The following is a 22,164-nucleotide window of genomic DNA, read 5'->3' as shown; positions in this document are numbered from 1 at the left end:
CAGCAGGGTGTTCTTGGTCATGAAACACAAAATGTTCACATGCGCATACATCAAGTAATTAAAAAGGCAAATGGTGTTGTAGTCTTTATTGCAAAGGGGTTGGAATTTAAAAATTGGGAAATTTTGTTCGAATTGTACAGGGTGTGGCTGCCAGATATGTGCACAGACCTGCAGTACATTATTGTAACCAGAGCAGTCCAGAACCAACTGCGAGACAGGAAGGGGAACAAAGGGCATTAACCTTGTTCTAGGTACCCTCTGCCTCAGGAGGATTGACTAGTGTTGACAACCATCCATAGGGATGAGGAGCCAGTTCAAAAATTCCAGAAATTCTGTCTTGTGTGTTAATCAATCCAAGTTAATACATTACTGCTAATACTGTGACCTCCTATCCTGTGTCTTTTATGTGACATCTGATCAAATGCCTTCTGGAAATCCAAATACATTACATCTAACATTTCTCCTTGCTAACCTTTATTATTAAGAAGCAATCCTTGAATCCACTCAATAAACGCATCCATATTGTCTTGCAGATTTGTAATGCACTGATTACAAAATGCCTGCTACAAATTTTTGATTATCAGAAAACATGGATAAATTATTCTGTTCTGACTAGTCCCAAATCATTAATAAAGATAGTAAACAATTGAAGTCAGAGGACTGATCCTTGCAGCACTCTACTAGTCACAAACTTTCAAGCCTAAAACAGTCTTGTCAGTCTCCACTTTCTGTCTTGTGTGTTAATCAATCCAAGTTAATACATTACTGCTAATACTGTGACCTCCTATCCTGTGTCTTTTATGTGACATCTGATCAAATGCCTTCTGGAAATCCAAATTCAGAAGTGTCCACCCCATCCACCTCCTTCCAGCCTGTGATCCACAAACCGACAGCAGTTCAAGCCAAGGCAGGTGAGCCTGCAGCTGGGCATGAGGTTCTCAGAAGGCCAGGGTCCACTAGGCCCAAACAGCCCCTGGGACCACCACCCACATCATCCAAGCCAATAGAGCAAAGAGTAGGCTCCCTCCACTCCAGTTTCAGAGGCCAGGACTGCACGTGGACATAGTGAGAGGAAGACGAAAAGTCTTACTGAGGGCATGTAAGTGGCAAAGGAGATACAACGGTAAATAATTTTGCATGTTTATAGACAAGTATCTATTTGCTCGTGAAGGTCTGATCTCTTGCCTTTGTCACTGTCAAACCTGGTTAAGTCAGTTCTATTTGAGAGATGAGCAGCCTCTTCAGATATCCTAAGGTTGAAAGAAGTTGTGATGGCCGTCTTTTACTCATCTCTCAAACTTCCGACTCCTTTCCCGCAGATAGCCTCAGACACCAAGCATAGAATCATAGAACCTTGTTGATGAGACAATAGACAATACGTGCTGGGGTAGGCCATTCTGCCCTTTGAGCCAGCACCACCATTCATTATGATCATGGCTCAGCATCCACAATCAGTATCCTGTTCCTGCCTTGTCCCCATAACCCTTGATTCCACTATCTTTAAGAGCTCTATCTATCTCTTCCTTGAAAGTATCCAGAGAGTTGGCCTCCACTGCCTTCTGGGGCAGCGCATTCCATATATCCACCACTCTCTGGGTGAAGAAGTTTTTCCTCAACTCTGTTCTAAATGGTCTACCCCTTATTTTTAAACTGTCCTCTGGTTCTGGACTCACCCATCAGCGGAAACATGCTTCCTGCCTCCAGAGTGTCCAATCCCTTAATAATCTTATACGCCTCAATCAGATCCCCTCTCATCCTTCTAAACTCAAGTGTATACAAGCCCAGTCGCTCCAATCTTTCAACATATGATAGTCCCGCCATTCTGGGAATTGACCTCGTGAACCTACACTGCACTCCCTCAATAGCAAGAATGTCCTTGCTCAAGTTTGGAGACCAAAACTGCACACAATACTCCAGGTGCGGTCTCACCAGGGCCCTGTACAGCTGCAGAAGGACCTCTTTGCTCCCAACTTCTTTCAACCTTAGGATATCTGAAGAGGCAGCCAAGACCTTGTACTTTAAAATGGACAACACTGAGATTAAATGCAATGCATAGAGATTGTTCTAGGGCCTGTTCCACCCACATCTTACACCCACCTTATGAGTGAAAGTACAAGATCAGTGATGATTCTGTGGAGAGAGGGTCATTCTACCTATCAGCTTTTCAAGGGACCACATTGCTTGTCAATAGTGGGGAATGTACAGTGGGCACCTGACATGTCCATTCTCTCTCATAGCGCATTGGCCTTTGACAAAAGATGCACTGAGCACTGCTTATTGCACATTCAATACATTTCAGCACAAGCCCAAGCATGCTCTGAAACAGGTAAAGCTAACTGTTGACTGATGCATTGAAAGGACATGCCTCAGGATTCCACTGAACTTACAGCCTAATGTGAGAGGTTTTTATTTGAAACACTTAAATATCATATGCTGACTGAAGCTTGAAGAGCTACCTAACTTTGGCCCTAAATGATGGTGGTTGGCTGTCTCACTGCTTGCGGCCTTTTCCTGGCGGTCAGTTGCATCTGTAATGTGTAGTTTCTTGCAAGATACTTAACCGTACAATCAAATGGCTAATGATACCGTTATCTTGCAACAAATTGCATCAGTTGTGAAAATAGCAATGCTCAAATGTTGTTTGCACTAAGCAGGGGCTAGCCATATAATTGAAAGAATACTAAACAATGAAAGGAAGTCCAAACCCAGTTCATTCAACTTGGAAGCAGGTTTCAATTGGAATATCTGATTTTTCCGCTCAGTAGGGCACAGTTTGTCACAGCGATGCTTTATTGTAAGGCCTCAGCAGAACAGCCCAAGTTTTAAGTATCATCTTATGAAGGCCTATGGTCTGTTCACCATGGCTCTTGTGAAAGTATAGCTGGCCTTGTATCTCCATTTGGTGTCATTCTGAGGGTTTAATGGGGGTTTCATCAACCATGCTTAAAGGGGTGGCCCTTTGCTTTTAGCAGGCATCCCTGTACTGCCCAAGAAAATAGAAAGCTACAAATTCCCCAGTATGTATGAATCACGACAGCTCCAAAGGTATCTACCTCAGACCTCTACAGTCTGGCATCAGCAGTCACCTATAATTTGAACATTGAGAGAGTGTGGGCCATTTCACTTGATGAATCCTGCAGATTGGTGATACAGCACTCTGAAAGCAATGTGGGTGCAGTCTGTAGTACCATGTACCTTGGAGAACCTCACTGCCTGGTCTGTCTGACTCTCATCATGGGCGAAAGGTGTGAACTGCTATGATTTGAAGAAATTGGCACTAGTTGTGTTCCGCTATTTTTTGAGTTGAGGATTCAGTGATGCCAGACTGGTCATCACTGATTGTTGAAACAAGTCCCTAGCGTGCACCAATCAGGATAACTGTGACCTTGACACCCATCAGTCCTTCCAAGCACAAGTCCTCCTTCAACAATTATAACAGTTTGGTCCAGGACAGAGTTGGAGAAAATAACAGCGAGGCCTAAGTCCTGAGTTGCATCATTCTCTTCCACTTCATGGGGAAACTTCACTTGCTAATTTCTCTCTGTCGAGGCCATGCGGCAATTTGTGGAGGTTCCATATCTTGCTGGCTTCTGTTCATAGCATTGTGATTGCTTTCTCCTTGAATGTTGACTTTGCATTTTGAAACCTCACCACAAGGTCACCAGCCAGTGATGCTCATGTCAGATACATGAGCAGATAATCTGTGGGGACTACCAGAGCAAGTAAACCATATACTGAATGGTACTCCTGAGTCCTTCTATCTATCACACTCAAGCCTCCTGCTATGCCCTGGCATGGTGTGACATGGAGGCTCTGCAGGGAGGCCAATGTCAGGTCTGATTAAAGAGCACTGAGGTATATAAACTTACCAAAATATAGATTGCACAACTAAAGTGTCCATACAATCAATGCTACATTGATGGAATGGAATACTGCCACTGTGATAGGCATCACCCCCTCAAAAAATGGCAGCCTTTCACATCACAGGATATGTCCTTGCATAGTTAAGGTTCAGTGTGCAAATAAAACTGCTCCAAATTGCTGTCTTCTAGTGATAGTTATGAATAAATTTCAGTAATGGCATGCCCAGGTGACACTTTTAGGTTAGCATCTTGTTATATTTTCCAAATATTGACTGGGAACACGATAGTTTTCCAAATATTGACTGGGAACACGATACTTTTCCAAATATTGACTGGGAACACGATAGTTTTCTAAATATTGACTGGGAACATGATAGTTCAAGTACTACAGATGGGTCAGTTTTTGTCCAGAATGTGCAGGAGGGCTTCCTGACACAGTATGTAGATAGGCCAACAAGGAGCGAAGCCACATTAGATTTGATACTGGGTAATGAGCCCGGCCAGGTGTTAGATTTGGAAGTAGGTGAGCACTTTGGTGATAGCGATCACAATTCTGTTATGTTTACTTTAGTGATGGAAAGGGATAGGTGTATACCACTGGGCAAGAGTTTTAGCTGGGGGCAAGGCAATTACGATGAGATTAGGGAAGATTTAGGGAGCATAGGATGGGGAAGGAAACTGCAGGGGATGGCCACATTAGAAATGTGGAGCTTATTCAAGGAAAAGCTTCTGTGTGTCCTAGATAGGTATGTACCTGTCAGGCAGGGAGGAAGCTGTAGAGTGCGGTAGCCGTGGTTTATGAAAGAGGTGGAATTTCTGGTCAAGAGGAAGAAGAAGGCTAATGTTAGGATGAGATGTGAAGGCTCAGTTAGGGCGCTTGAGGGCTACGAGGTAGCCAGGAAAGACCTAAAGAGAGAGCTCAGAAGAGCCAGGAGGAGACATGAGAAGTTGTTGGTGGATAGGATCAGGGTAAACCCTAAGGCTTTCTATAGGTATTTAAGGAATAAAAGAATGATGAGAGTAAGATTAGGCCCAATCAAGGGTAGTAGTGGTAAGTTGTGTGTGGAGTCAGATGAGATAGGGGAAGCGCTAAATGAATATTTTTCAACAGTATTCACTCTAGAAAACAACAATGTTGTCGAGGAGAATACTGAGATACAGGCTACTAGACTAGGTGGGATTGAGGTTCGCAAGGAAGAGGTATTAGAAATCCTACAGAGGGTGAAGATAGATAAGTCCCCTGGGCCGGATGGCATTTATCCTAGGATCCTCTGGGAAGCCAGGGTGGAGATTGCTGAGCCTTTGGCATTGATCTTTAACTCATCTTTGTCTACAGGAATAGTGCCAGACGACTGGAGGATAACAAATGTGGTTCCCCTGTTCAAGAAGGGGAGTAGAGACAACCCTGGTAATTATAGACCAGTGAGCCTTACCTCTGTTGTTGGTAAAGCGTTGGAAAAGGTTATAAGGGATAGGATTTATAATCATCTAAAAAATAATAAATTGATTAGGGATAGTCAGCACGGTTTTGTGAAGGGAAGGTCGTGCCTCACAAACCTTATTGAGTTCTTTGAGAAGGTGACCAAACAGGTAGATGAGAGTAAACCGGTTGATGTGGTGTATATGGATTTCAGCAAGGCGTTCGATAAGGTTCCCCATAGTAGGCTATTGTACAAAATGCGGAGGAATAGAATTGTGGGAGATATAGCAGTTTGGATCGGAAATTGGCTTGCTGAAAGAAGACGGAAGGTGGTAGTTGATGGGAAATGTTCATCCTGGAGACCAGTTTCTAGTGGTGTACCACAAGGGTCGGTGTTGGGTCCACTGCTGTTTGTCATTTTTATAAATGACCTGGATGAGGGCGTAGAAGGATGGGTTAGTAAATTTGCAGACGACACTAAGGTCAGTAGAGTTGTGGATAGTGATGAAGGATGCTGTAGGTTGCAGAGAGACATAGATAAGCTGCAGAGCTGGGCTGAGAGGTGGCAAATGGAGTTTAATGCAGACAAGTGTGAGGTGATGCGCTTTGGTAGGAGTAACCGGAAGGCAAAGTACTGGGCTAATGGTAAGATTCTTAGTAGTGTAGATGAGCAGAGAGATCTCGGTGTCCATGTACACAGATCCTTGAAAGTTGCCACCCAGGTTGACAGGGCTGTTAAGAAGGCATACAGTGTTTTAGCTTTTATTAATAGAGGGATCGAGTTCCGGAACCAAGAGGTTATGCTGCAGCTGTACAAAACTCTGGTGCGGCCACACTTGGAGTATTGTGTGCAGTTCTGGTCACCGCATTATAAGAAGGATGTGGAAGCTTTGGAAAGGGTGCAGAGGAGATTTACTAGGATGTTGCCTGGTATGGAGGGAAGGTCTTACAAGGAAAGGCTGAGGGACTTGAGGCTGTTTTCATTAGATAGAAGAAGGTTGAGAGGTGACTTAATTGAAACCTATAAAATAATCAGAGGGTTAGATAGGGTCGTTAGGGAGAGCCTTTTTCCTAGGATGGTGACGGCAAGCATGAGGGGGCATAGCTTTAAATTGAGGGGTGAAAGATATAGGACAGATGTCAGAGGTAGTTAGAGAGTAGTAAGGGAATGGAACGCTTTGCCTGCAATGGTAGTAGATTCGCCAACTTTAGGTACATTTAAGTCGTCATTGGACAAGCATATGGACGTATATGGAATGGTGTAGGTTAGTTGGGCTTGAGATCGGTACGACAGGTCGGCACAACATCGAGGGCCGAAGGGCCTGTACTGTGCTGTAATGTTCTATATATGCTTAACTGACATGACAAGGAGACAATTCTGTGAACAATGCAATGGTCATTGGATGAGGCCATAGTTAGTAAAGCGTGTTCTTGGACAATAAATGACCCGCCAATTAATCATAATTAGATTGCAGGTGGGTGGAGTGGATGCATGATTAATCCAGTATATTTAGCAGGAACATAAAAATCATTTCCCTCTGACCCCAAAAGAAATAAAGGGGGCCTCTTGGCAATTTGGTACGGGCAATGAAAGTTGGCCTAGCCAGCAATTTCCCTCACCCTGTGAATGAATTTAAAAGAAAGGTAACTTACTCTGCCAACTCTGCATGAGGTTACAGCCTTTTTTTAAAAATCATTCTGCAGTTGAATTTACATCGAAGATGACAGCATTTCAATTTCATGCCCTTGCCAGGAACTTGCAGAATCTGCTTGAGTCTCAGGATGACTCTCCCTGCCAGCTCCCATTCCCACCCAAAAATATCTTTCATGTTCCCTTTTGCAATATTGTCCCCAGTGTCCTTTGTCCCACCTCCCTGCTCCTTCCAAAGTCCCGGAGCTCCTGTCCTCTCCTATGCTCTATGCTCCCTCCCTTCTGTCTTGAATTGCCCCCTGGGCTGCAATCATTCCCTTAGTGACCCAGACACAGGCTGGCAACCTCCAATTAAGCACAGTGTGCGTGATGGCTAAGAAAGAGCACTAAGATGCACCCTGTTTAGATACGTTAGATGTGTGTTTGCTCCATACACAAACCATCCTGGCAAAAGCATATCTGCCTTGGGTGTCACTGAGCTCCAGGTTCAAGTTTTGAAGGGCTGAAGTCATGTGAGCGATGGACTGTGAGCAAGCATGTTGATACAATGAGACTGGCGTTATGCTGATTTCAACTTGCATTGGTGAAGGGGGGGAAGATGGGTAGTATCCTTGGAATATTCCAGGACATTACAGTGAGGGCAGAGTCAAATGGAGAGTTAGGGACTAACAGTTGGCATGTTGCAGTCAATGCATTTCCTCTCTGATTTTCATGTTGGGAGTTGGTGCTGTTTATTTTCTCAGGAAAGGAGAGGCATATTGATTATGGTACGTAAATGAGGCAAGTTGGGGTGACAATGAAATGCAAATGTGTGGAAATAAGGTAGTTGCTGCTTTGGAGCAGGATTCTTGCTTGAGGGGAGAACAGGAAAAAAATTCTCAACATCTAGGTTCAATTTTATTTTTCCATTTTGACTGACTGTATTTTTCCAGCTTTTTCACCATCCACTTATTTAGTTCAAACAAAAACCGTTTTTATGACAATTAAAGTATAAATCTCTCCGGATTAATTCAACCGAGACAAAATGTCGTGTTTTCTTCAGATTTTCATGAAACCCAGTGCACTACCAGTTGTCATGGAGACAGAAAGCTCTGGATAACCATGGAAAGGAAAGATTTAGTCTAGCCCTACATAATGCCTTTCATGATCTCTGGACAACCCAAAGTGTTTATCACTAATAAAAACCTTTGTAGTTTCTACAACAAATGCAGCGACCTATATGCACACAGTAAGGTCCCACAAACTGTATTGTCATAACAATTAGATTTGACTGATTTTTAAATATTGCCCAGGATGCTGCAAAAATCTAATTTGCTCTTTACAAGATCCCTTTGAACATTTCATATCCATAAGAGAGTTCATTTAATGCCTCATGCAAAAGATGGGAATAAATTCTGAAATGGTTTTTGACACAAATAAAATGAAGAAGTATTAAAAATTGCAACTTTTAGATTTGCTTCCATGAGCATGCTTAGTTAGTGTTATCCTTGCTGACAATTTCAGAGTAATAGTTGTGCATTTTGTTCTCTTTTTGACAGATAATAAAGGCTGTAATTACTCCAGAGTATCTTCTTATCCTGGATTATCGACAATCAAATCTGGAGCAGTGGTTTTTGAAGGATCTGGCATTGCAATTAACTGGAGAAGGTCATCTGGTCACGCATTCTTTGCCTTTTGAATTCAGAGCCATAGAAGCAATACTTCAGCACAGGGTTAGTGAAATGACAATTATTTATGTTGTAAATGCATCAAAGTTAATGCATTTCAAATTTTTTTTGAAATTTTGTGTTTCTAAAAATGGAAACTTGTGTAATTGGGCAAATGAAATGTTCTTAGAAAATGGTATATTTCATGACATTATCTATTTTTTTTGTGCAAAGTTTTGACCAACCACATAGTTAAATTTTCTGAAATGAATCATTTGCCTCCCTCAGCTTTGCAATAAAGTTTTTTTGTTCTTGATGAGGTACTCCATTCAATTATGTTATCATGGCCATAATTGAAACCATAGTTACAATTTCTTCTTGCTGGTCAGCTACTGAATGCAATAAATGATGTTTTTATGTGGATGTTCGTTGATGGTTATATGAACATAAGTGACTTCCTTTTGCAATTCTTTTCAATTAAGCGTTAGGTTTTAAACCCAAAACATTACAGTTTACCACATCCTTAAAGTCACTCTTGGCAAATCCACAGGAGAATTATTATTAGGGGTATTAAGACCATGCAGCTCATCTGAGGCATTTACCCCACACTGATTAATGTAAATGTCTGCTTCTCTTTTTTTAAAAAAAATTGTCCCACCTCAAATCAAAGTCTTTCCACTTGATTATTTGTTAGCGTATTACCTTAGATTCAAATTTATGGAGAGATCATTAATAAGTTATCGAGAACAGTAATTAAGAAGAATGGAAACAGAAGTTGTTGGAAAATGTCAGTAGGTCTGGCAGCATTTGTGAAGAAAAAATCAAAGTAACATTTCAGGTCCAGTGACCCATCCTCAGAACTGATGGTAGCTGGGAAAATGTCAATTTTTATGCAGAAAATAGGGAGGGGGTGGGATAGGGAGTAAACGATAGAGCCTAAAGACAGAGAAAGACAGTTGGATAGACAAAGGAGTTGATAACGATCTGGCCAGGAGTGTGAATAGTTGTTAATGGGGACTGTTAGTGACTAACAACAGGTGGTGTGTAGTGGCAAGCTATGTGGTAACAAGGCCTGGTGTGTAGGGTAGGGGGCTGGGACATGGGAGAGTTTAGGCCCCCTAAAATGATTGAACTTGATGTTGAATATTTTTCCCAGCTACCATCAGTTCTGAGGAATGGTCGTCGAACCCGAAATACTAACGTTGATTATTTTCTTCACAGATGCTGCCAGACCTGCTGAGCTTTTCCAGAAACTTCTGTTTTTGACCTTGATTTACAACATCCACAGTTCTTTTGGTTTTCATTTAAGAAGAATGTTTACCTCCTGCCGTGCTAAATTTTGTTAGAACTCCAGAACGGCTATTCTCTACAGACAGATAACAATCATTGTCTTCAATTCTGAGTAATAGAGTGGTTATTTGTCTTCCCTAATGTTATAACACGATTTCCAAGCTACCAGTTCCAAAAAACCAAATATAATCAAATGCTGAAAGCTTTCTAAGTACAAGGTTCCAAAATGTTAAAGGCTAATTACAGGCAACTTTATCTAAGATCTTTGGTCTCAAAATATATCTTGAAGTAGCCACACGGAAATGGCAAAAACAAATTCAAATATTTGAGTGAAAATCTTTCACATGAAAATTATTACAGCCAGTTGCCAGAGTGTTGCCAAATGAGAGGATACATACTTAAATTCTGTCAATACCATGGGTATCATCCCTTGACATGCTACTGAATGACAGGCTCTCGGCTTCATTCTGTATATCTTACGCTGGCAGGAATAAAAAAGCCAACAGAGAAAATCAAAAGTCAATTTTGTGTAACAAAATTTTTGGCCTTGAACAAACGAGGTATTTTAAACATACCTTCACCTCCACAAGCATATATGCTGCTGTCCTTGTGGAATGTATGGCTGTTTATAGTAAATTCAGTGTCACATGTTATCTGCCAAAACCGTGGTATATGGAGTATATTTCACTTTTCTTTGCTTATCCTACCAAATATTGCCAAAATTTGATGTCACTGTTCAAGAAGAAATATAAATCATTAAATAAAATTAATTGCAGTGAGCTAAAATTACTTCCAACTCAGATCTGTAGCATTGATAGGTATTTAAACACTGGATTAATACATTTAGTGTTTACTTTGCAATAGTTAGACCTTATGTCCTGAAAGTGTTTGGTTTTATTTGAGCAGTGAAGTAAAATTATACATAGCATGTTTTCTTCCTTATAAATAGCACACTGAACTTACCACGAGCAGCAGCACAAAGGATTCAATAAGATTAACTTCAACTTAAACTCTGGCTGTCCCTTAATACCATTCGAGTATGAATATTTTCCTTTCATGCACCAGAAGTCACCTTTCTGACTTAATTCACTGGTTGTGATTGATTACCTTGAAGCTGTGAACCCACTTATACCAGGATGACTCTGGATATACTGATTCTATTTGGCACACTTGGAACTCTGAACCTAAAGACAATTGTATTCCATCATTCTGTGTTCTAATTCAGTCTTATAACAATCCAACTTTACCTCCATTTACATTTTTGAGGTCCATGTATTCTTAACATTTTTTCTATTGAGTGCAGATTTAAAACAATATAAATTATTTGCCTAGGGTGCGCCCACATTTCTGAAAGATTACCTCTTTTTGTCTCCAGATTAACTTTCTACAATCAAAACTAAATGAGTTACAGCCTCGGATATTAGAGACTTTAGAAGCCCTTGTGGATCACAAACAACTTTCAATTGATCGAAGCAAGCTACATGTGTTACTTCAAGCCAGTAAAAAGTAAGACTAAACTAACAATTGTCCAGATAGCTAACTGATGTGTTACAGTTTGAGCACTTTCCAAACACACTTCTTCACACTTGGAACTAAATAGCAGTTTCCATGTGTTCCTATGGCCTAAAACTTATAAATACAGTGCACAAAGTTTGTGGTCAGCTTGTTACAAGATTAACAATTCATCTTTGACTGTATTGTTATACTCTAAAAGGGCTTCAACCATTTTCTTACCACCTGTAAATGAATGTCTGGTTCTAGATTTATGTAAGTCTCACCCAGATCTAGCTCATTGCTGCCACTTACAAGACCTCTGTCTTTGATTAGTATCTGTACATTTCCAATATTCACTGCTGAATCAACAGAAATATTTTCCAACTAAATGTTGACAAGACAAAGCTTTTGGTTTCTACCCCAGCTGCAAATGCCATATACCAAACCATCCACTATCACTTTCTTGGCAACTGTTTGAGAGTTAACCTTTTGTAGTATTTGACTGTGGAATAAGCTTTCACTCCATTGCCAATATTGAATTCTCATTCTTATTGTCAAACCCTTCCATAGCCTCCCGTCTTCCAATAGTGTCAGTCCAGTAGTTATGAAGCAGTTGCAAAAATCACTATCCAGCACTCCCACTCGAAACAAAGGAGCAGCTATTCCTTAAAACTCTTCCAGCCGTACAACCCTCCAGCAGTCTCTAATTGTCATCCAGTTCTGGTCTCATGCACGTAAAAGGAACTCAAGTGATTTATGCTTCCAACTCCCTCGGCCCTCCATCTCTTTTAAGACACTCCAAGTCCATCTCTTTGAGCAAGCCTTTGGTCATCTGTCCTAAATCTCCATAAGTGATTCATTGTCAATTTTTTGTTTGCTAATGTTTCTGTGAAAAGTCAGCTTTGTATGTTGTGCTACATTAACGACACAATACAAACACAAGTTGTTCTTGTTAGAAGTACAATTGACTCTATGTTTCAAGGTAAAAGAACAAATTAATTTTATGGGAATAAAAAACAGCAATGTAAATACAATAAACAGTTCCATATTATTTGAAATACATAAAAATTTCACCACATTTTCTGAATCCAAGCAATTGCATATTAAACTTCAGAGTCTCTTAACTAAATCTTGGATGAATGTAGCACAGCATTTTAGCATTTGGAATTCCCATTCTCTGCTATGATGTGAAAATAATAGTTGTCAAAGTAAACTAAATAGATGGCTAAGAGCTTTATATTTATCTCCAAATGAAAGTCCCTTCAATCAAGCAAGATTAAAGATATAATCTCCTGCTTTAAATATGGCACCATTGGATTACTGAAAGCACCTTGTCTAGACCTTGCAAACCCAACTAATCGCACAGTGAAGCGTAACTCAACTGGTTTAGCAACAACCCATTCACTCTGACAGGCTTGCTCATCAAAGCACCTGATCCATTGTCAGCCAAATAGGGTCCTTGTTTGATCCTAGTGTTGTGAAACTTTACCTCTGCTCCCTTTGCTGTCTCTGCAGAAGCTGTCTGAACTGATGAATTTTCCCAGCATTTTCTGCTTTGATTTCAGATATTGCTTCGATAATATTTGTTTGCTGATGATCTGGTCTGCAAGTTGCATTGACTGTCGTCCATGAGCAACCGTTTACTGGGAAAGGATTCACAATTTGATTGACGACATTCAAAATATACTGGAGGGTTAGAACAGTAGATTTAGCTGCATGTTTCAGCCTACAAAAGTTGGCCATGTGTTTGATGATGAAGAAAGTTAGCCTGCAGGAAGACCATTAACAGTCTGGCCAGGAAGACAGAAATGTCACAATTACAGTTAAATCCAGAAGTGTGTGATGTAATTTATTTGGGGAAGGCTAACAAAGCCTTACGGGAAATACATAATAAGTGGTAGGATGCTGACAACTGTATGGACAGAGGAAAATTGAGAGTGTATATACATAAACTCTGAAGGTAACTGGACTGGTAGATAAGGGAGTTATGAAGACATAGACGATGCTTTCTAAGCCAAGTAATCAAAGTTGGGAGCAGGGTAAAGGTAAGATTGCCATAGTCCTACCAGACAATAGACCTGCTCTATCTTAGAGAGTTGATGATGAATTTAGGGCAAGGGGAGAGGTTGAATAGTAAAGTTCTTCATGATAACCTCATCTGGAGCAAGAATTGAACTCCTACTTTTGGCATCACTTTGCATCATAAACTAGCTCTACAGCCATCTGAGCTAACCAACTCTCTCAGAACAAGAATGCTGGAGCTATGCAAAATACCATTTGGGCCACAGCTTTAGTTCTCTGTGGAGTTCTAGTCATTGCACTATAGGAAAGATGTGATTATACTAAAGAGGGCACAGAGAAGGTTTACAAAGATGTTGCTTTCATGAGAGAATTTTAATTATGAGGGAAGAGTGGATAGGCTAGGATTATTTTCTATAGAACTGAGGAGGCTGAGTGGAGACCTAACTGTAGGGCATAAAATCAGGACATGTCTAGATAGTGTTTGGAAGTGTCCCATTTAGTTGATCCAAAATAAAGAATCTCTATTTATGGTAAGAGCGAAGATGTTCAGAAGGGATTTCAGGAGAATTGTTTTAATCTGAAGGTGGTAGGAAACTAGAATTCACTGTTGGAAAGGGTGGTAGAGTCGCTTGGACACTTGGTGTGGCGACCTACAAAATTATGGACCAAAAGTGGGAACTGGGATTCAGCTGAAAGGTTTCTGGTCGACCATTAAGGAGATGAAAGGCTGAATGGCCTCCATCCGTGCTGCATGTTCGTTTGGCATTTTTCTTTCTTGAGGAACCCCTAGAGCAATATCCTAGGACTGAAATGATTTGCTTGTAACAAATGTAATTATGTTGCTTATACCAGCTATGACTCCAACCAGCAGAGTTTTCCCATTCCCATTGACAGAAATGTCACTGTTAACAAGCTCTGGAGCTGAGTGGCCCCAGTGGAACATTTAGATGGGTTTTTTTTTGTTGTGTGGTATGACTCCAATTGTGGCACAATATTCTGCAACAGAAAATTAAAAACAAAGGCAGGACTTGGAATTTAAGATCGAGTGAGTGCAGTAACTGTATTGGCATCGTGCATATAGATTGCTTAAATATTTATCTTTGTATCTGTCAGTTGCTTTTGTTTGCACCTCTGTGCAATCTGATAAGTAACACTAGCACCTCCACTGGCAGCAGGGTGGGTCTGCAGCATGATGCTGACACGAGCAGTTCCCTTGGTAAATTCCCATGTTGATACTTGAATGAAAGGCTGCCATGCGGTAGAATAAAGGAGCAACAACCGGCCATTTGGCCCTTAAGCCTTCTCTGTTTTTCAGCATCAACACTATTTAACTGAGCTGTCCCCATATCCCTTGATGTCCTTTAAGTATTTACAAATCTATCAATCCCTGTCCTACTGGACACAAACCCCTAATGTTTGTAAGTGGAAGACTTTTAATATGAGACGTGTTAAATGTTTATTTAATATGTAAAATACAACATAATTAAATGCAAACATTTGCATTTATTTTGTTTTATTTCATAGTTTATCTGAGTTGGAGACGGATATAAAGGTTTTCAAGGAGGCACTGCTAGAGATTCTAGATGAAGAGAAACAGATAGAAGAGCTTTGTCTCAGCAAGTGGAATGAGCAACATGTTTGGTATGTGTCATTTTACCTATTTTTACCTGTGTTAATAGCCTGAAGTATCCCATGTTGATTGAAACCATCAACGCACTTTCTTGCGCTGAATACAATCTGAGTTCAAGAAAACGGAATTGAATGGTTGGCAAATGATGCAATTGTGATTGTCATCAGATGTGTTCTTGCATATGGTATTTCCCCATAGAACCAATCCCTAACATACAGTAAATCAGGAGAGAAATAATGTATGGTGCTTATGTTATGAAGAAACATAGAAAGCAGGAGTAGCCCAAAGAAAAGAAATTGCTGGAAAAGGTCTGGCAGCATCTCTGGAGAGAAATCAAAGTTAACGTTTTGGGTCGAGTGATCCTTGCTTGAACTTCTAAGGGATCACTCAAAACGTTAACTTTGATTTCACTCTACAGATGTTGCCAGACCTCCCAAGCTGCTCGAACAATTTTTCTTTTTGTTTCTAATTTACAGCATCCGTTGCTCTTTCAGTTTTTATTTAGTAGGAGTAGGCCTTTTGCTCCTGATGTCTACTACATCATTCAAAGTGATCATAGCTGATTCTCTATCTCAGTGCCATATCCCCGCTTCCCTGTATCCCTTGATACTGTGCAAAATGTTTTAAAAATATATTTAGTGACTTGGCCACCACAGCCTTCTGTGTTCGAAAATTCCACAGGTTCACCATCCTTTGAGTGAAGATATAGTTCTTCATATCAGGCCTAAATGGTTTGCTATGTTTTCTGAGACTCTGTCCCTTCATTCTAGAATCCCAAAACCTGGAAAAAGTTCCATCCTGAACTAGTCTGTCCGGCCCTATTAGAGTTTCTTTACATTGTAATCAAATCTCCCCTCAAACTCTGAACTCAAGCCTGTACAGGCCCTGTTGAACCAAGCTGTTCTCATTGCCACACTGAGTATCAACCTAGTGAATCTTTGCTGCACTCCCTCAATGGCAGCTGTAACTTTTCATAGGTTGGGAGATCAAAAGTTTTCCAGATGTGGTCTCGCCAAGGCCGTGTATAGCTGCAGTAGGACTTCCCTATTTCTGAACTCAAATCCTTTTGCAGTGAAAACCAATGTACCACTTGTCTACCTAACTGTTTGCTGCACTACTTCTCTAAGCTCACTGACTAACAAGAATACCCAGTTTCCTTTTCTACATCCACTCTCCCCAATATATTACGATTTAAATAATACCCTTTTTGTTCACACTGAAGTGTATGACTTCAGATTTGGCCATGATGTATTGCATCTGCCAAGCGTTTGCCCACTCACTCAAATTGTTACCTTGAAGCCTGCTTGCATTCTTCTCACATCTTGCATCCCAAACTAATTTTGTGTCATCAGCAAACTTTAAAATGTTGCCTTTGGTTCCCTCATCCAGGTTATTTATAGTGAATTGCTAGGATGCAAACACTGATATCTGCAGTACACCACTAGATCCAGCTACCACCTAAATACAGACCCTTTTTTTTCCATTTTACTTCCTGTCTGTCAACCAATTTTTGATTCATTGCAATCCTATCCCATGTGCTCTAACTTTGCTCACTTACCGATTACAAGAGATCGTATCAAAAGCCTTCTGAAAACCACATTCACTGGTCCTCCCTTATCTATTCTAGTCCCATTCTCAAAATATTCCAGAAGACCTAATTAGCATGATTTGCCTGTTTATAAACCCATGCTGGTTCTGTCCAATCCCATGAATGCTTTCCAAGTAATCTGTTGACATGTCTGTAGCATTTTCCCTACTACTGATGTTAGGCTAATTGGTCTGTAATTCAGATTTTTTTCTGTCTCCTTTTTTTAAAATATTGGGTTACATTTGCCGTTCTCCTATCTGTAGGAAGTACTCTGGAGTCTTTAAAATTTTAGAAGCTATACCATGGATCCAACATTTTGAGGGTCATTTCCTTTAGTGCTCTTGGGGTTAGGTCATTAGATTTGTCAATCTTTAACCCCATTAATTTCCATGGCACCATTTTCTTACTGATACTGATTTCCTTCTCTTCCAACATCTCACTAGACTCTTAGTTCCCAAACATTTTTGGGAGATCATTGTCACCGTCGTTTTATTGCTTCTAACAGTTATAAGACCATAAGGAACAGGAACAGGAGTAAGCGATTTGTCTCCTTGAGTCTGCTGTGGTATTCAATAGGATCTTGGTTGATCTGACCTTACTCACAGCCACTATTCTGCCCTTTCCCCTTAACTCTTAATTCCCTTACTGATCAAGAATCTATCTCTCTCTTCCATAATATATACACAAGAACTCTTTCCCAAACCTCTTGAGGCAGAGTTCCAATCGCACTCGATCTTCTGAGCAAATAAATTTATTCACATCTCAGTCTTAAATCTGTGCTCCTTAGATCTGAGATTATATCCTTCAGTCCTAGACAATCTCAAGAGGAGAAACATCTCAGCATTTGCCACATCAAGCCTCATAAGAATCATATATGTTTCAAGAAGATCACCTCTTATTTTTCTAAACTCCAGTGAGTACAGTCTCAATTTGTTTAGCCTTTACTCATAAGACAGTTCATCCTTCCCAGGGATCATTAGCCTACAATTGTCTTTTTCTTATTAGATATTTATAGAAGCTTTTTGTGGACAGTTTCTATGTTTTCTGCAATTTTGCTCTATTATTCTCTCTTCCTGGTCTTGAACAAACATCTTGCACCTGCTTCCTGAATTCAGAAATGCTCCCGGTCCTCAGGCTTGCTGCTTTTTTCTGACAATTTTACATGTCACTCCATTAGATATGATAGTATTTCTAATTTCTTTTTTAAACCATGGCTAAGCCACTTCTAATAAAATGTGAGGCTGGATGAACACAGCAGGCCCAGCAGCATCTCAGGAGCACAAAAGCTGACGTTTCGGGCCTAGACCCTTCATCAGAGAGGGGAATGGGGTGAGGGTTCTGGAATAAATAGGGAGAGAGGGGGAGGCGGACCGAAGATAGAGAGAAAAGAAGATAGGTGGAGAGGAGAGTATAGGTGGGGAGGTAGGGAGGGGATAGGTCAGTCCAGGGAAGGTCAAGGAGGTCGGATGAGGTTAGTAAGTAGGAGATGGAGGTGCGGCTTGGGGTAGGAGGAAGGGATGGGTGAGAGGAAGAACAGGTTAGGGAGGCAGAGACAGGCTGGCGGGAGATGCGGCCAAGGGCGTTCTTGACAACTGTGGGGGGGAAAGTTGCGGTCCTTGAAGAACTTGGACATCTGGGATGTGCGGAAGTGGAATGCCTCATCTTGGGAGCAGATGCGGCGGAGGCGGAGGAATTGGGAATAGGGGATGGAATTTTTGCAGGAGGGTGGGTGGGAGGAGGTGTATTCTAGGTAGCTGTGGGAGTCGGTGGGCTTGAAACGGACATCAGTTACAAGCTGGTTGTCTGAGATGGAGACTGAGAGGTCCAAGAAGGTGTGGGATGTGCTGGAGATGGCCCAGGTGAATTGATGGTTGGGGTGGAAGGTGTTGGTGAAGTGGATGAACTGTTCGAGCTCCTCTGGGGAGCAAGAGGCAGCGCCGATGCAGTCATCAATGTTACGGAGGAAGAGGTGGGGTTTGGGGTCTGTGTAGGAAGAGGGACTGTTCCACGTTACCTAAAAAGAAGCAGGCATAGCTGGGGCCCATGCGGGTGCCCATGGCCACCCCCTTAGTCTGTAGGAAGTGGGAGGAATCGAAGGAGAAGTTGTTGAGGGTGAGGACGAGTTCGGCTAGGCGGATGAGCGTGTCGGTGGAGGGGGACTGGTCGGGCCTGTGGGACAGGAAGAAGCGGAGGGCCTTGAGGCTATCTGCATGCGGAATACAGGTGTATAGGGACTGGACATCCATGGTGAAAATGAGGTGTTGGGGGGCCAGGGAATTGGAAGTTCTGGAGGAGGTGGAGGGTGGGTGGTATTACGGACATAGGTAGGGAGTTTCTGGACCAAAGGGGAGAAAATGGAGTCCAGATAGGTGGAGATGAGTTTGGTGGGGCAGGAGCAGGCTGAGACGATGGGTCGACCAGGGCAGGCAGGTTTGTGGATTTTGGGAAGGAGATAGAAACGGCCGTGCGGGGTTGGGGAACAATGAGGTTGGAGGCTGTGGGTGGGAGGTCCCCTGAGGTGATGAGTCCATGAATGGTGTTGGAAATGATGGTTTGGTACGTGGGTGTCGGGTCCAGGAACTCCCCAACTACGTCCACCTCCAACCTGTCCCTGCCTCCCTAACCTGTTCTTCCTCTCACCCATCCCTTCCTCCCACCTCAAGCGCACCTCCATTTCCTACCTACCACCTCATCCCGCCTCCTTGACTTGGCCGTCTTCCCTGGGCTGACCTATCCCCTCCCTACCTCCTCACCTATACTCTCCTCTCCACCTATCTTCTTTTCTCTCCATCTTCGGTCCGCCTCCCCCTCTCTCCCTATTTATTCCAGAACGCTCACCCCATCCCCTCTCTGATGAAGGGTCTAGGCCCAAAACATTAGCTTTTGTGCTCCTGAGATGCTGCTTGGCCTGCTGTGTTCATCCAGCCTCACATTTTATTATCTTGGATTCTCCAGCATCTGCAGTTCCCATTATCGCTAAGCCACTTTTCCTCATTTATTTTGTGTCAGGCAGAAACAAATTATTGTTGTAATCCATGCATACCTTCTTTAAATATGAATCATTACCTATCCAACATATCAAGCTGTCACCAAGGTTCCTTAATCCATCCTTGGCAATCCTTGCCTCTTATCCTTATAGTTCCCTTTATTTAGATTTATGATCCTAGTTTCAGAATCAATTAATTCACTCTCCATCTTAATGAAGAATTCTATCATATTCTAGTCACTCTTCCCCAAGGAACCTCACTTAACAAGATTGTTGATTAATTCTTTACCATTACATAGTACCCAGTCTAAAATAGCCTGTTCTCTGGCTGGTTGTTCAACGTATCAGCCTTAAAAAAAGACGCATGTATACTGTAGGAAATCCTCCTCCACAATGCCATTGCTGTTCAGGTTTGTCCAATCTACATGTAAATTTAAAACATCCATAATTGCAGTTGTACCATTATTGTATACATCTCTGATTTCTTCTTCAATGCCTTCCTTTACATCTCTATAACTATTGGGGACCAATAGGAAACACATTGGTGATTCTTCTCTACACCCATAGAGATTCCACAAAGAGCTCCTTTTGTGTGTCATGAAATGAATAAATTCTGAAACGGATATATTTGAAAATAATAATGTTTATTGAACTGTCTTAAAATTGTAGTTGCTTGAGATCTGTCTCAAAGACAACTGATCATAGAAATGTTGTGGTGTTTGAATTCAGGAACTTGTGCTGTTTGTTGGGAATTGTTGGTACATGCTTTTGTTTTGCAGTGACCAGAGTAATACGAGAATTAATCCTGCAGAAGAGATGGAGTTGCTCCTCGAAAGCTATTACCGACAAGCTGAAGATTTGGCCAATTCAGCACGAGAGCTGAAAGTGTTAATAGATGATTCTGAGAGCATCATATTTATCAACTTAGACAGGTTTGTTAGTATTACCAATCCTCCTATAACTCTATGATTACTGGATATTGTTGGTTGTTTAACTGATTATCTTCATTTATTGATCTTTTAATCAGTGCGGTTCCATAAGTCCATACTTAAAGTTATGGTTGCATTTCTGAAAATCACAACATTAGAATGAAATAATTTTAAGTGCAAGATAGTTCCCATTGAGGTACTGTTAAAAATAGAGGTAAGTTCCATAGGACTTTTTATTCCCCAGAAAAGTCGTCATGTCGTGTAAGTTGAAATACTTTATTGTTACTTTCCTACATTAGTAAATAAAGTAGTGTAATTTTAAAACTATAGAAGTAAGGTGTAATTTTCTTGTCGCAGTATATTCTACACGCCACTAATCTTGCTTTCCATTCCCTGGTCCTTCTGGTTGCTGCAGATTGTTCCCTTTCTGGTTTGCGACCTGTAACCCTTCCCTGAGACTCTGCCACTCAAGGCCTAAAGCAAGGAGCCTTTACTCGTCAAACCTTTGTTTGTTCCCTGCCAAGTTGTAGCTGTTACTGGGTAGCATCATCTTGAAAGGTTGTGCTACCTCTGATTGTCTGCCACCATTTCCAGGATCCATTCAGACCTTGATGGAACTGATCCTATTGGCTGGCTTCAGGACCTTGGCCTCCCTGCCCCTCCACGTGGCTGTTAAGATGTTAGGCACAGTGATGAAAAATGGACCTTGTAGCTGGTGGCAACCATTAGCCTCTTTTTTTTTTGAAAAAAAGGTATCAGGCGCCCCCTATGGTCAGGAACACACAGTAGCTCAAGCAAATGGTTGGGAGTCTGAATGATGAGCTCTGTAAAGTCTCCCTGACACAGATATCAGGCTGCAGTCTCAGAGGATTAGCCAGCAGCATCAGGAAACTAGGCATAGGGTGTGGGTCTCAAGTCAGAGAGGGAGAGGTCGTGCCAAAATGGCACCAATCATGTCAAATAAACAATGTTAAAAATAAATCTCCCAATGCTTGACGAGATTATGGTTGCATATGGTGCAATGGCATTAAAGTAAATCATCTTTAAATGAAGCTGAATGGTACAAGGATTGGCTGCAAGACTTCTATTAACACTGCATTTTCCTAGAGATTTTGGTTCTAAACTGACACTTTAATTTGTTACAGACCACAGTGAGAACTGTCCAATGCACCAAATTCATTAGTAGGAACTTAAAATTTGAAAAACGTGCCATTTCAAAAAAAAAATTGGATGACACTTTTAATTCAGTTTTAAACAAGTTTAAGTCTTTGTCACAATTTACAATATTTTGAATTTTCTTCATTTTAGCTAAAATCTTGCAATTTGTTTGTGTTTGAACATAAAATGCAGCACCCAGTTAGGAAATGGGTGGCTCACAATCTGTTTGCCTCCTTAAGTGAGATGGGTTAAAAGAATTAAATGATGCCACATTAGTTTTTTAGAAACCACTATAGGCAGCTGTTAGACATGGAAATGAGACAAGTGTCAACAGATAGTGATAACTATTATTTTATGCCATTAATTGAGGTTCTAGCAATCATTTTCCATAGTATGATGAGTAGTTAGTAATATGCTTGTATTTTCATTTGGACATGAAAGGGAAAAATCTGAAAATTAATGAACAAAGAATAAGAGAGTAAGACTA

The 22,164-nt window shown here is 41.2% G+C and overlaps 1 protein-coding gene across 4 annotated transcripts in view; it reads left to right on the top strand.

Annotated features, from left to right (window-relative positions):
* Positions 1-22,164, top strand: part of mrs2 (magnesium transporter MRS2) — a 48,466-nt gene that overhangs the window by 7,512 nt on the left and 18,790 nt on the right. For 3 of the 4 annotated variants that reach the window (XM_048524586.2, XM_048524581.2, XM_048524562.2), the window contains exons 5-9: positions 8,473-8,646; positions 11,246-11,376; positions 14,911-15,027; positions 17,413-17,517; positions 20,370-20,522. In XM_048524586.2, coding sequence (XP_048380543.1) covers positions 8,473-8,646; positions 11,246-11,376; positions 14,911-15,027; positions 17,413-17,517; positions 20,370-20,522 — 680 coding nt within the window. The remainder of the gene's footprint in view (positions 1-8,472; positions 8,647-11,245; positions 11,377-14,910; positions 15,028-17,412; positions 17,518-20,369; positions 20,523-22,164) is intronic. The other variant, XM_048524571.2, reaches the window with a different exon arrangement.

This window comes from Stegostoma tigrinum, chromosome 2 (assembly GCF_030684315.1).
Source record: "Stegostoma tigrinum isolate sSteTig4 chromosome 2, sSteTig4.hap1, whole genome shotgun sequence".
NCBI classification, from domain to species: domain Eukaryota; kingdom Metazoa; phylum Chordata; class Chondrichthyes; order Orectolobiformes; family Stegostomatidae; genus Stegostoma; species Stegostoma tigrinum.
The sequence above is the reverse complement of the archived record's forward strand: the minus strand, read 5'-3'. Positions and strand labels throughout refer to the sequence as shown.